The sequence below is a fragment of the Zootoca vivipara genome, chromosome 9, assembly GCF_965207765.1.
Source record: "Zootoca vivipara chromosome 9, rZooViv2.hap1.1, whole genome shotgun sequence".
In the NCBI taxonomy this organism is placed as follows: domain Eukaryota; kingdom Metazoa; phylum Chordata; class Lepidosauria; order Squamata; family Lacertidae; genus Zootoca; species Zootoca vivipara.
In genome coordinates, this window is record NC_142592.1 from 32,296,136 (window position 1) to 32,310,838 (window position 14,703).

The 14,703-nt window shown below is 41.6% G+C and overlaps 1 protein-coding gene across 2 annotated transcripts in view; it reads left to right on the forward strand.

The window, feature by feature from the left end:
• ACSS3 (acyl-CoA synthetase short chain family member 3) overlaps window positions 1-14,472 on the forward strand; it is a 66,682-nt gene extending 52,210 nt beyond the window's left edge. The window contains exons 12-17 of one of the 2 annotated variants that reach the window (XM_088651750.1): window positions 3,856-3,937; window positions 4,908-5,030; window positions 11,904-12,003; window positions 12,137-12,312; window positions 13,017-13,084; window positions 14,233-14,472. In XM_088651750.1, the coding sequence (XP_088507876.1) occupies window positions 3,856-3,937; window positions 4,908-5,030; window positions 11,904-12,003; window positions 12,137-12,312; window positions 13,017-13,084; window positions 14,233-14,323 (640 nt within the window). In that variant the 3' untranslated portion in view covers window positions 14,324-14,472. Of the gene's footprint in view, window positions 1-3,855; window positions 3,938-4,907; window positions 5,031-11,903; window positions 12,004-12,136; window positions 12,313-13,016; window positions 13,332-14,232 lie in introns of those variants that run through there. The other variant, XM_035128600.3, reaches the window with a different exon arrangement.
• Window positions 14,473-14,703: the final 231 nt, after the last annotated feature.

Below are 14,703 nucleotides of genomic sequence, written 5' to 3' on the forward strand. Positions count from 1 at the left end.
TTCCTTGAATGCTTAAAAATCCTGCTATGGCTTATTTTATGGGTATGTCTTAAAATATGAGAAACAGGGTAAAACAGGTCCAGGTCTAGGACACACTACCCTGTCAGGGTAGCCCTGAGTTTCAGAGCCTGCACTATGAAGATTGCCACCTCACGTGAAATTAGGGGATGTGCGTCCACGAGAAGCAATTTCAAACAGTCTTCCTTAGATGTAATGGTGGACGGGATCAAGAGGAGGAGCTTAGATCTTATTGGCTCATAAATGGGGCAGTAGAAAAAGAAATGTAAAAAATCCTCTATTTCATTCATTGTGCATGGGCATAGGCTCTGAGTAATAGGGGTCTTAGAGTAAATCCCCTGCAGGAAGGCCGTGGGTATAGAATGGAAACGGGCCATAGTGAACGCTCTTCTCAAATTGGGCTCCATCAGGTCTTTCAATTAGTTGGCAAGTGATCTTACCACTTTCACTTTAGGAAACCACATAGAGAGGCGGGCTGTGGTGGACCGTGCCCGGTCCATGGCCTCGTCCCTTGTAAGAATCCAGGCCCGGATTTTATGTTGGTCCCAAGATGACAGCGTGTCGAATTCTGGGAGGGAGTAGCGTGTAATAATAGTCTCCATGCCCTTAGACCATTTGTTACTTTGGGAGCAAGTTAAAAAGGCTTGCCTGGCTAATAGGGAACCTGGGGCAGTTATTAATTTGCAGTAAAAACAGATAATTCTAATGTGGGCTCTCGCAACAATGGAGGGGAGGCCCAGTTCTGTTCTTAACTGTGCAGCAACCGAGCCCTTGGGGAGACCCAGTATCTTTCGTGCAAATGAGTTTTGTAGAATCTCCAGCCGTTGTAGTATATTTAAATTCCACCCCCAAATTTCGACCCCATACAGTAACAATGGGAGGACTTTGCTGATAAATGCTTTCCTGATTGGTGGAACCAACTGGCCGCCTTTTGCATAGAAGAATTTCTCCAAGGCTTTGATGGTTCTACGGGCGGCCAGGATGGTCATATTTAGGTGAGCTGACCAGCTAAGCCCATGCTGAAAAGTGATTCCCAAATATTTGAATGCTGAACAATATTCAATGGGGTGGCCCTCAAAATTCCAGAGTGACTTCCGAGTTTTCGTGCCAAAAGTAAGAATTTTGGTTTTGGCGAAATTGATTTTGAGGGAGTTGGTATCACAATATGTACTTCAGTATTTTGCAAAGCACTTGGAACATTTAGCCACCTTTGGAAGCAGTCTTCTCCCCACTCCTCCAAGAACACAAAACAAAGGTTGTGGGTAATGGTATCGTAGTGAGCTAAGGGATTTTGTGATGACGGAACCTGTGGCTGTAGATGCCTGAAACGGTTATGATGTCCTAGAGCTTTTCACAAGCATTCTAACTTGTCAGCGAGGAAAGTGCTAACAGTCTCCTGCGAAAGACTGTAAAAGTCACCCGAGTTGAGATTAAACCTCACACATTCCCTATCCCTGGGAAAGGAATAGGCAGTGGGGGGGGGAATGAGGACTAACGCTGAATGGGAAGAGACAGAGAGCGATGCTAAGAGGACAAGGGATCCAGAAATGGGAGCAGCTGGGGGGTTGAATGAAGGAGGCAGGCTGAACCAAGGAACAAGGCCTAGGAGAAAGATAAGGGAAGAGGTGGATTAGAAAATATAGGGTGCATTCAGATGTGGATAATGTGTTAGCTTTCTGATAGCACTTCTGTCTGGTTTTCTAATGTGCCTTTTATACTGCCGTGTCTGCTGTGTTATGGAACTGTGGCTTTTTGACCGATACACTACTGGCACGTTGCATTAAATTTCATTCACACCAGTGGGTGTGGTGCGATGAAAAATGAACATCAGATCTGGACAACATTCCTACTCCCCACCCCACCCTTTCCGTGCGCACATGAGCCCATTTCCCCATGAAAACAGCAGGAAAAGCACTGTGTACGGCCTCACATTCCATCACTTTAGTTCCATGATTTTCTGGGTTGAGGAGGCTGCAAGCAGATCCCCCCCCCCAAGAATCAAATAATGCAGAAATGAGCATTAAATATCTGCTATATGCCATTGTGTTCTGGAAGTGGCTTTTGCTTCATGCGAATGCTCAAATATGTGGAAATTAACAATTAGGGGAATGTCGGTGAAATGGAATAAGCTGTCACGTGAACGCAGACTCAGAAGTGGCTGTGGATCGCTGAAGGGAGTAGAGTTGTGCCCTTCCTGATTAGAAGTTTGTGTTGTCTTGGAAGTGTTACCCCCCCCCCCCCAAAATTGCTTTTTATCATTAGCTATGTCCCTATTTTGTGGTGGTGAATTAGATTTAAGGCAGAGTGCAACATACTCCCAAGAGGAATGCTCCCTTTTAGGGGGACATCTCCTTGTATTTTTCTACAACAAATTCTAAGGTCATAAAAAAATGGCTGTTATTGTTAAAGGAAGTTTGAAGAATATTGATGGGTTATCGGGAAAACATCAGTTGATGCAGTTTGCAAGCCATTGATTTATGACAGTGTCTAACAGAAAAGTGAATTCAAGGGGAGCCTTCCCTTCCCCCACTTTTTTGGGAATCTTTCTCATGCTCTCCACCACAAAAAGTGTGCCTCTGAAGTTTTGTCACTTAACTACTCAGCTAAGGGAGCTTGGCCACTCTTTTTGCGCTAGGATTTGCAAGTTGAATTAAACACAATTCTCCTGGGCTGTACCTGAGAAGGGAAGTCACTGCCAACAGCTCTTCGTGGTAGGGATGGGGAATCTAAGGCCCAGAGCCTGAATTGCAGACCTAGGGACTCTTCCCAGGCTACAGCCAGTGGGGAATTGAGAGGTTCCTCTCTCACACATACCCACAGCACTAAGCAGTTTCTGGGAAATCTTGTTGCTTCTGTATGCCCCTGGCTCTTGGGACATATTGAGAAACATGCAGAGGCACAGACGGTTGGCCATGCACATATTGCTTAGTGGGTCTGGCAGGCTCACCTTTGCTCTTGTCAATTGGCTTATTACCTGCATAGGTTTTAAGCAATCTGATTGTTTTGTTCACATGTAGTTCACATCTAGTGCAGGTGTAGTGATATTTTCCCATGTCAGCAGACTCTGTGAGTACTGTACTGTATTTGTAATATTTTAATATCTGTTTTCCTTTAGTTAACTATGTAAACTTGCAATTTAAAATGACAACAGAAATTAACTATTTTTAAAATGTAAACCAATGTATAATATTGTGAATTGATTTTAAAAATGCTTAATCATAGCCCCCCACCACCACCATAATGCTATGCTTCCAGTTTAGGATAAACACTGGTGAGATAGGTGTTTTTACACAGATTAAAATTGAGGATTCAATACATAAAAACAGGTAGATTGCACATTAGGTGAAAATATTCAGGATTTGTAACGGGGTGGGTGGGCATTGTGTCTTATTATAGGAGAATGTCTTTATAGTACAAGAAGCTACCATAATTTGTGCAATGGATTTGTTAAAAATAGGTTTCGTCCCCATCTCTGTTTTTATTATTATGAGAAGGAACAAAGTAAATCCCTGTATCTCCCAAAAGTATTGTGCTGACTTGAGCAGCAAAAAATTAAATATTTGGGTTGGAACTGATTATTAGCTACATGTATGGCATAAATATTTCATATTCTTGATCAGAATGTTTCAATCCTTGACCAGCTCCACTAAACTTGTGAAGATAGTTGCTTCTGGCTTCTATCCTTCCAACACATTTCAGGAGATGACTTTTAAAAAAAACAAAAAGCTTTAATCACCATTGTGTAATAATCTTGTAAAAACTATCTGTTCTCCTTAATAGCCTTGTTCCAAATTAATTTTGTGCTTATGTGTGTTTGCTTTTTTATTTAAATAACAGGCTGCCTTTGCCTCCAGGAGCCTTTCTGGGCCTTTGGAAAAATGAGGACCTGTACAAGGAAATGTACTTCCAGAAATTTCCAGTAAGAGGAGTTAAAATGAACTAAATATGTAGTAAGCTACCATTGGCTCTCTAGCATGAAGCTTTCCCCTCTGATTGACGCTGATGCTGCTTTCCCCTCTGATTGACCACGCTGGCTGGGGTTGATGGCTTCTCAAAGCAACTGGAGGTCAGCTTGTTGCTTACCCTATGTAATAGAATAGATGCATTTTGTAATGCTCAATAAATACTTTCACTCCGCTTCTTCATAAATGCTGTGCACTGTAGTGTAAGAATCCCATTCATGCCCATGTTTGCATATTCTTCTATTACTCTTCTACACTTCCTTACTAAAGGCCAACCGGCTTCTTATGGGATGTGCAATGCTGGCGTGCTGAGATAGCTCAGTCGGTAGAGCAATGACTCTTAACCTTGAAGGTCGTGGGTTCAAGCCCCACACTGCGCAAAAAGATTCCTGCATTGCAGGAATGACCCCATTGGTCCCTTCCAGCTCCACAGTTCTGTGATTCTATGGAGATTGCACATGAGGCAAACAAGGTGTGTGCTAAGCAGCTCTACACGATACTGTTAAGAACATAAGAGTTCAGCTGGATCAGATCCAAGACCCTTCTAGTCTGGCATTCTGTACCCACCGTGGCGAAGCCAATGCCTACACAAAGCCCATAAGAGTGGCATGAGTGCATTTCAGAGGCTTATCTCCAGTATTAGAGGTAAATATCACCATCAAGATTAGTAGCTGTTGTTTTGCAGAAAAGCTGCTCTACAAGATCTGGCCTGTAAAGACTGGACAGGAACCTAGGATTATTTTGGAGTAAGGCTAAGGATGGGAATTGTGGCAAAAGTGGTCTAGTTCTTTGGTAATTTTTGTTGATGTTTCTGTATTTAAGGAACATCAATAAAATGAGCAATAAACATTTTTTTTAAAAAGTATTACTGATCTCAAATATTCTGATCTATATATTTTTTCTTTCTCCTCCTGCTTTTGCTCCCAGGGGTACTATAATACTATGGATGCAGGTTATATGGATGAAGAGGGCTATTTGTATGTGATGTCTCGAGTGGATGACGTGATCAATGTTGCAGGTCATAGGATTTCAGCAGGCGCAATTGAGGAGGTAAATGCAAAGCGGTCTGTAAAAATGCTTTAAAAATACATATTAAAACTCCAGCTAAGATTTAGATCGCTAGTGGAGGATGTTTCTGCATTTCTGCTTCTTATGAATGGTATTCAGGTAATGTGTACAAAGTCATTTCAACAGTGAGAAGAACAGTGGCATACATTTTTAAAATCTGACCTACAAAGTACAAAAGGTCTTGTATTATCCAGCACAAAGGTGTGTTCTTTTGAAACTTATCTGAGTGATTTGTGGCCCACATCGGCAACTTCATAACTTCAGAAAAGCCCTGATACCAGGGACTGGATTCTGAGCTCCCTCACTGTTTGCAGGCCATTGTGACAGGGGAATGGGACCAACAACCTACCTGTTGGTCACCTGATGTCATTTTGATGTCAAGTAACAACTTACTCTCCCCTCCATGCTACAAATAAACATTTTTCCTGTGCTGATAAGACTTGAATTCAAGCTGTGTCTGCAAATGAAGAATTGGAAGCATACTAAGGTCACACCCACAACATACATTCAAAACACATGGTCTCCCAAAGAATTCTGGGAACTGTAGTTGGTTAAGGGTGCTGGGAGTTGTAGCTCTGTGAGGGGTAAAACTACAGTTCTCAGGATTCTTTGGGGGAAGTCATGACTATAAAAGTGGAACATATGTGCTTAAAATGTATTATTGCCATCAATTTATTATGAAGGGACTGTACAATAAAGCCCAAAAACTCAGATACATTTAAGACAAAACTAAATCTCCCATATATCCTGCTGAGAAAGCCTGCCAGAATAAAAAATTTATTTATTTGTCCCTGGAAAATGCAGATAATGGCTACCTGTTCATATCTCAACAGGAATGCTGTTCTATAGATCAGGGAGGCCACACTGAAATCCCTGCTCCAACTTATTACAGAGCAGGCCTCTGGATCTTTGGAACTTGCAGGAGAAACTATCCTGCAGACCGCAGGGATCTGCTAGGTATATAAGGAGTAAGGCAGTCTCTCTGGTAACCTGGTCTTGACACGTATGTTAGCACCAACACTTTGAACTTGGTCTGGTAGCAGATGCATGGCATGGAGGTGACCTAAGAGTGTTCCTGGTTCTTCCTTTGCATCAAAAGGTTTGGCACTTTTTGAATCTCACACCTTGTAATGTCTTTTTTTTATATAATATATTTTTATTAATTTTTTTCCAATTAAAAACAATTATATCACATCCATTATTTCAAATTATACAAATACATATCAATCAGACCGAATGTTATGCCAAATCATCTGAAATTTTCGGGATTCCCATGCTTCAAGAAATTGGGGATTCCTCGCAACTGCCCACTGCCGTCTTTTTCTAAAGTCCAAATCATCACTCAAAGTCTATAATAGTCCCGATCTTTCCCTTACAGTCACAAAGATGTTTTCCTCTTTCATCCGATTTTTCCCCAGCTGCTGAGATAAGTATCAAATGAGATTTCACATATGTTCTTTCTCCTGTGTGAGTTAATCAGTCCGGCCTCCCCATAAATCTTCTTGGTCTGGAGCGTCCCTGTTGCGTCGGTCTTTCAACACGGAGCAGCGCCATCTTAGAAAACTCAAGTCACTTTCGTTTTCTTCTCATAACTATGTAGATTAACGATCTTTATAAAATTTACAGCTTTCCAGGCAGAAGATCCAGCCGTCACATTATGCATAAACTCTTGATAAATTAGTGGCTCTCCTTGCCCTATAGCTGAACTTAGCTTCAGGTCGCTGTTCAAATTCAAAGTGCGTCACACCCCATAAATCCTCCAAATGCTTTCCAGGCACTCCTTCTATCCAGTTAGAGGGGGGCTTCTCTCGTCAGCAATTTTACATCTTCAAAAAATATACTCAGTATCAACAGTTTATAAAGTTCAACTCACACAGATATCTTTTATTTCTCGTTCGTTCCAAACAAACCAGGACATCACGGGAAGGTATGAAGTAACTCATAGAGTATATGCAAAAAATAAAAAAGACTCACTTCCCTTGTCGTTCCGTCCCCATCAATCCTTCTTCGAGATAAAATACAGCCTTTGACTCCTCACCCTCAGCAGCGTAAATTCCTCGGCAGTAAACAGAGCTTCTGCCCCTCCTTCTGAAGCATGTCCATGAATTTAAAACCTAATTATCTTCTTTAATCATGGAGATCCCGCCATGTAGTTTGGCGTTCGGGAGTTCCGACATTCCTCATGAGTGCTTTCAGCCCAAGCCCCCCCCCACTCTTTAAACAATCGGAGTGGGTTTGGGGGCATCGCGGGCCAGCAGCCCCTCTCCGTAACCCCCGGAGAGGTAGGGGGGTTGCCATTTACTCCCCTAGCAACCGCCAAATTCCTCATGAAGGTCGGAGGGATGGAAAACAGGTCAGCCATTCCTGCAGGCGGAACCAGAAGCCCTCACACCTTGCAATGTCAATGTGCAGGGCCACAGAAAAAAGGAGCTAAATTCAAAAAGTACCAACTTTTTGATGCTTGAACTTTCTTGTTCCTGGCATCATATATGATGGGAAAGGTTGGCATGGTTTGTCTGAGATGGCCTGGTGGACCACCCACCAAGTCTTGGCAGGCCTAATCAGGCCTTGGGAGGGGGGGGGCTTAAGGTCTTATGGACTTATATACTGTCTTATTTCCAAATACCTTGAATAATAATAAAATGAAAGTAAAGGTGTAAAGTAAACTGAACCAGGAAAAAGAGATAGGGTAATGAATGCCCAGGGAATAAATGCAGAAACACAATAATGCTTCCAGGCAAGGGAAATAATTAGAGCAGATGAATGAATGAAATTAAAGGCCTATGATGAGACATAGGTAAACAAATCATTACAGTAATCCAAACAAGATAAAATTAAAGAATGAGCTGTGTCAACAGGTGGAAGGGTGATATTAGTTTCCTGAAAGAAGTAAGATGATGGCAATGACATTTTAGGAGAACTATGACTAGAAAGGAGAAGAACCACCCAATATGACTTTGATTCCAGAGAGGAGCAGATATTGGAGTGATACCAGCAACAGATGAATGAAGAACCAACGTGGGAAAACCAAATAAACTTATTTTTAGATAGTATAAGGAACTGTATCCAAATCCCAGAAGAAAAAGGTAGCAAATAAGGAGAAAACTATAATATGGTGATGGGGAGCTGGAGCAGGGAAGTACAGCTGAATTGAACCTACCTAAATATGATAATCAGTGCTAGGGGAATGGCTGCAGGAACCGAGACAGCGAAACCTGAACCGTGAAGGACGCCCAAAAGAAAAGGGACAAGGGTGAAAAACGGCATTCACACCGACTCATGACTGTCAGATAAGAAAACCATTAAAGTATAGAACAGGGTTAGCCAGACAAAAAGAAAGCAGCCTCAAATACTGAAGGATAACAACGAACAGAAAAATTATAGAAAGTAAAAAAAGAAATGTGAAGATGAGGCAGTTTATGAAACTAAATGAATGAAGACTACATTAAAAAGGACGTAGTGTAGTGATAATCAAGACTTTGAGAGAGAAAACACTGCATACACATTGCTTGGAAACAAAGGAGAGAAACCAGGTGGCAATTAGACAAACCCAGTGAAGTCATCTATGAGGCTAGAAGCCATAACAGAGAGATTTGAAATTACCGTATACAGAAGGGAATAATAGAAAGTGAGCGATCTGCTTAGAAAACATGAAGGCACGACCCTAAGCAAACAAGTAGACGAGAAGAAGAGCAGAAAAGGAAGAAAACAGCCATGAGGCTGTGACAAATGGTGATAAATAAGAAGAGCTGATCAGAAGGAACTCATGAATGAACTTGCGCTGCTTTATCAAAGGCATGTGCAAAAACTAAGAGATAAAAATAGACAAGAAAGAAAATGAGGAATAAGTGAATTAACAAGTGACTAGCCAAAGCAGCAGCAACAGAATGAATTAACCGAGAAAGATAAATAAGATTGCTTATTAAGGGTGTGTGTGAAGCGTATAGATAAGAAATTGAGAAGTCATGACTAATGGCACAGGACCTTGATATATGAAGGAAAACGTAATTGAGAAGTAATCTATGGCTGACCTGGGGAAGAATAATGGGAGCAGAAAGACAAATCAAATGTACATGTTGAAACAGAGTTAAATGAAGAATCCGAAGCACGAATAATTGGTGCCATAGAAACAGCAAAGAAAAGAGGATCAGGAAAAAAATAGTCAGGTTGTCGAGGCTGAAAGTTGCGAAATTCTTAAAAGAGTCAATAAACGCATCAAGCAAGAGAGTAAATTAAAGTAAACGATGTTCAGAGGGAGGACAAAGAGTACAGAACGAGGAGAACACCACAAGGGAGTAATTAAGAGTACCGGTTTCCCAGGCAGCAGGAAAGAATCGGCTCCCCGGGCATATTTTGTCTGATGTGTATCTTATTGCTGTAAGCTGCTTTGAGACCTCCATGGTGAAAAGCTGGATATAACTTTATTAAATAAATAAATGCAAAGTTGAACCCGTGCATTACGTGGAAGCACCTCCCTTCAATACCATCACATGCCACTCCAAGAACATGGCCAGATAATTAGACCCAGTGACAGTTCCTTCCCATGTGAGGTTTGCTTGCCTGCTGTCTAGAGCTGCCTGCAGTATCTATGCACATTGGAGCACTCATAAAAACAGACCATCATCATCATGCTAACCACTGTTCAACCCCACTCCTGGTACCTTTCACACCTTCACAAAATGGATGTATAAGTATGGGGTCTGAATCTTAGTGGAGCATGATTTAATACAGACCCACCTTTTCTCTCTCTTCTGCGTTAATTCTCTTTGATCCGGTTTTTAGGGGAAAGTGTCATAAAGCCGCTTTAAGGCCGGTTGAACTTTTGGTTTTTAAAGAAGTGTTAGGAAACTTGCTCAAAGCTCTCGCTGCTTGAGGGAGAAGGTAAGGGCACAGTTATTGTTATTTTTACAGCTTAATTGCTTCTCCATCCTCCTCACAAAACAGATGTGAGGTGGTGGTAAACTGACGCCTTATTATTATTGCTGAGTCTGTATTTTTAGGGAAAGAAAACTTGGGCTAAATTAGTTGTTTTGTGGGTTGTGCTTTATTGCAGTGCTGCCTCTCTTGTGGTGTTGAAAAAGCTATTTAATTCCCATTTTTTGCTTACCATATAGCGGGGTGGAAACCGATTGTTTTGCTGAATGCACCATAAAGTTGTTTGCTGATAAATAATGTATCAACTTTCTGTCTGTCTCTCCTGTTTTAAGGAAGACATTAACTGATAGTTTGATCTACAGCTTAAAATACTGTGCATGTTATTATTCCAAATGGAGACCCACAAAACAATAAAATGTACGCTAAGGTAGCTAATATGATTTATATCAGCATGTTGTTTATGATGAATGTCATTGTCATTTATACACAGTCTTATGGGCTGGATTGCTAATGTACATTTGTAATTTGAAATATTGCATTCCCAGTAGGTTTATTAATCAAGCTAATAAGGAAATGTTACAGCTTAAATAATATTTCAGTAAAAAGGCACTGAAACATCTCTTTTGGGCAGCAGCCAGACAATAGTAAATAAGTGTAATGTTGTGAGCATGTAGGCCAGAAATGTAGCATCACATAATTCTGAAATCCTGCTCCCGGCAAACTGAGATTTCTGTATTATGGACACTGTGAATCACCATAAGGGCTTCATTGTCTAATGCTGCCTGGAAACTTCAGAAGGGTGCAAAATGTTACTGCTAAAATCTTGACAGGCCAGGAGTTGTGATCATGTGACAATATCATTGTTTTAGCTACACTGGCTGCTGATTCAGTTTTTAATGCGATCAGAGGTATTGACTTTGTACCGTTGGTCCCACACTCCTTGGGGCTTTAATCTAAGTACTTGAAGGGCCTGTGAAGTTGCTTGTTTTTTCAGATTGCGTTGTGCGTCACACTGCCTTCTGAGGCACATTTTGTGGCAATGCATGGAAGAGTTTTTTCTATGGCAGGACGTCATCTGTGAAATTCGCTGCCCAAGGGGTCAGCTTCCTCTCTTATCTTTGTTCTGCTGGCATCTGAAGAAGTTGGTTTGTTGGTTAGTTTTTAAGACAAAGATTTGCTATTGCTGCTACTTTATTTCAATTTAATTTTTATTCTGGTTTTTCTGTTTTCTGGTGATTGGTCAGGTTGTGGTTTTTGTAACTCAGATTGTGTTTTTGACAATGCATTTTTGATGGTGTGATTCTGTGTTTTGTTTTGTTTTACTTGTTGGTCACTTCGACTCCTTCAGGCGCAGAAAAGTATGGTTGGTTTTTAGTGTATGCTAAAAGAATGTATCTAAAGCAGGGGTAGGGAACCTTAGGCCGGGAGGCCAAATGTGGCCTGATAAGGTCTCTCCGTTTGGCCCTCAAAACTCCCCAGACCACACCCCTCACCCACACTGCCTCATAACCCAGGTGGCCTGACTGGAATGTGTTGTTGACCTTTGAGAATGCCTCTTGCTTGTCTGGATGGAGGATACAGAGGGGGTGTGTGCTTCTGTTTCAGAAGTTAGGCTACTGTGCAGAGGTGAAACTCACATTAATTCCTCCACCCACTTTGGCCTCTGCTCTTGCCTACCACGGGCATGTGGCCCTCAAAAGGCTTTCTAGAACGGAATGTGGCCCTTGAGCTATAAAACTTTCCCCACTCCTGATCTAAAGAGCCTCCCACACAGTTCTTTAGGCTGCTATCTTTGAAGGAGTTCCCATCCAACAGGAAATTACTTAGACATCTATCTCCACTATGACTCTGAAAACTCCCTGTGGTATTCCAATTAGGAAAGAAACTGTGACTTCTGCATTATCAGGTTCTCTGGATTGATAAGGAACATGTGTGCTCCACTGACGCATGGTGGTTGCTGTTTTCTGTTTCCCCAATCAGGCTGTTCTCTCCCATAGCGCTGTGGCAGATTGTGCAGTTGTTGGCCACGAAGACTCCTTAAAGGGCCACGTCCCACTCGCTCTGTGCGTCCTAAGAAACGGTGAGACATTTGTTTGAAAAGCGGAGGGAAGCCTTAGGCTCAACTCCCAGCCTGTAGCAGCTAACAAAATGGTAACCGTACAGAAGAATCAGACTACTTTTGTTGACCGTGGTGCTCTTACCTTGCTTATCAGGAGTAAACACTGAAGAGGAAAAGCTTTTGGATGAAATCGTAAAGAGAGTTAGAGAAAATATTGGCCCCGTGGCAGCCTTCCGGAAAGCAGTGTTTGTTAAACAGTTACCAAAGACACGTTCTGGCAAGATACCACGGTCAACTCTTTCTTCCTTGGTAAATGGCAAGCCATACAAGGTGAATTACCTGCATTCTTTTACTACTACTGTGATAAAAGTGCTGGATATTTTGCTATTACATTGTGCTGTCTGCAGCTTTCATAATCTTTTATAGCTGTCCCTCTAAAGTTATGCCTAGTATGTTGTGTAGCATTTAAGTGGCTTTAAGCAGCAGCATATCTTATGTAAAGCAAACCAGTCCCATTAACCTGGCTCCAATACCACCTTGTAGCAGGCATATAGATTTACAAAGTGTAGCCAAACAACTTTGGGAGCGTCAAATGCTTTTAGGATAGTGCCTGCATTTCCTCCCCTTGCTATATATACTTCTTTATCCTGACCTTTGACACTTGAGGCGTATATTTTTAGGACCCACCTTAAGAACGTAACACATCCTGGGACTATAGGGTGAAGGCCGGCTAACAAATGAGAATAGTCTCAATCCATTTCTGTACTAAGGAATCATTTTGTGTGAGATTACAGTACCTTTTTTGCATCTACTGACAGTGGTTGTTCACAAGAAGATGGCTGCTACAAAACTTGTTTTCCAGTGCCACTGCTGACTATGAGCCATTACATTACTTTTTTGATGGTGTATACAGGGATTTCGTATGATTTCCACAAAACTAGGCAAACTAAGTTCACTAGACTTGAACTTGCTAACACTATTGTTAACTATAACATAGTATCTTGATTCTCTTCTCTTGCTTATTTTTTTTCCAGATAACTCCAACCATTGAGGACCCGGCTGTGTTTAAACATGTAGAAGAAATGCTGAAGACCAAGTTAAAGTAATGGTTTAAAACCTATTAAGATCTGAAAATACCTGGAAAACTTAACTGCATTTAATTAAGCCAGGAGTATCATGTAAATCAAATTACATTGGGACTAATTTTATTTCTGCAAAAGTGTCGCTAGGCCTTATACCGCAGTGGCAAGTAATTAATATTGGATTGCTGGTGTAATGATTTATGGTGGGTATTCAAACAGTTTCTCTGAGGCTCAAATAGCTATTAAAATAATCGCATTTGCAACTTTCATGCTGCTCCAAACCTATATCAAATGCAAAGATGAAGCTGCTGATGCAGGGCACACCCAGCCAAAATTTTAGCGCTTTTAGGCCCCATCAATTTCAGTGCAACACTTAATCCATGTGCTCATATGGTACTTCTTCCATTGAATTCAGGGGAAATTTAAGTGTGCTTATATATTAATATTGTTTCAAGAGGTGGGCAGAGCAACCCTAACTTCCACATCCATTGGCTGGAAGGGGCAAGGGTGGAGCAGAGGCTGCCGCCTACCTTTGTGTGTATAGAATTATCACTGTTGGTTCTTTTGTAGCCAGAGTCAGGGTGAGGCAGGGGTAGGATGGAAGCAGCCTCGAATCTGCTGGATGCAAGGCTTCTTCATTCATTGGAGGGTTCCCAGGAACAGTGTTCCCTCCAGAGAACCCTGAAGCCGGTTTATCTGAAGTTCCACCCCCTCTATTGGAATCAGCTGGAAGATTGAGAGGGTGGGCAAAGATCCACACAGCAAAGGAAAAGTCTACCTGCTTCGCTGCCCTGGCTGCCACAAGCAAGCAAAGTTTAGAAGTGGAGGTCAATTTTCAGCTTTACACCCACGCACCCATGCAAACACATTCACCACCTCAGGTCTGCACTCTAAGGTAATGAATGAAACTATTGTTTACGAGTTTAGAGCCATGAGAATAAAATTTACCATTTTTATTTTGAGTTGTTTAGATTATATATCACACCCAATACATTCCCCCCCCCCACGTTTCTTCATGCATATTTGCAAGCTACATTCGGAAATCCAAATCATTAGAACCCATTTAATACTTAACGGCAATCAAGCAGCAGAGAAGACTCTTGGGTCTTGCTGGCTGTATGCTGAACTTCCTGTCCAAGGGTGCAATTTTGTCTCTTCACTGTAATAGAGTGAGCTCTGCACCTATCTGGATCCAGATCAGTACTTCAAGTCCAGCAAGTGATTATCCTGATCAGCACAGAGAACAAGACTGGAAATAGCAGGGCCTTGGGCACAGAATGAAAAAAAAATGGCCCTATGCAAAAGCTTACCTGTAGGTAAAACGATGATGATGATGATAATCAAACAGAACAGGAGAAGACCTTGGTGGTCTGTGGGCTTTTCCATCATTTTTGAACAAAGGCTTATTTTATATTGTCCTGTAAGTACAAGTTCATCCCAGAAAATGGAAGTAATGCTGAATACCTTTAGAACGAGCATTCCTCAGTGGTGTAGCACACACTTTTACACTGAAGGCCCTCTTTTTGGTCTCTGGCATCTCCAGCTACGGCTGAGAAAACCTGGATAGATGCTGCTAATCATTGTAATAGATAGTTAGATGGACCAATGATCTGACTTTGTATAAGCCAGTTTCCTGTGT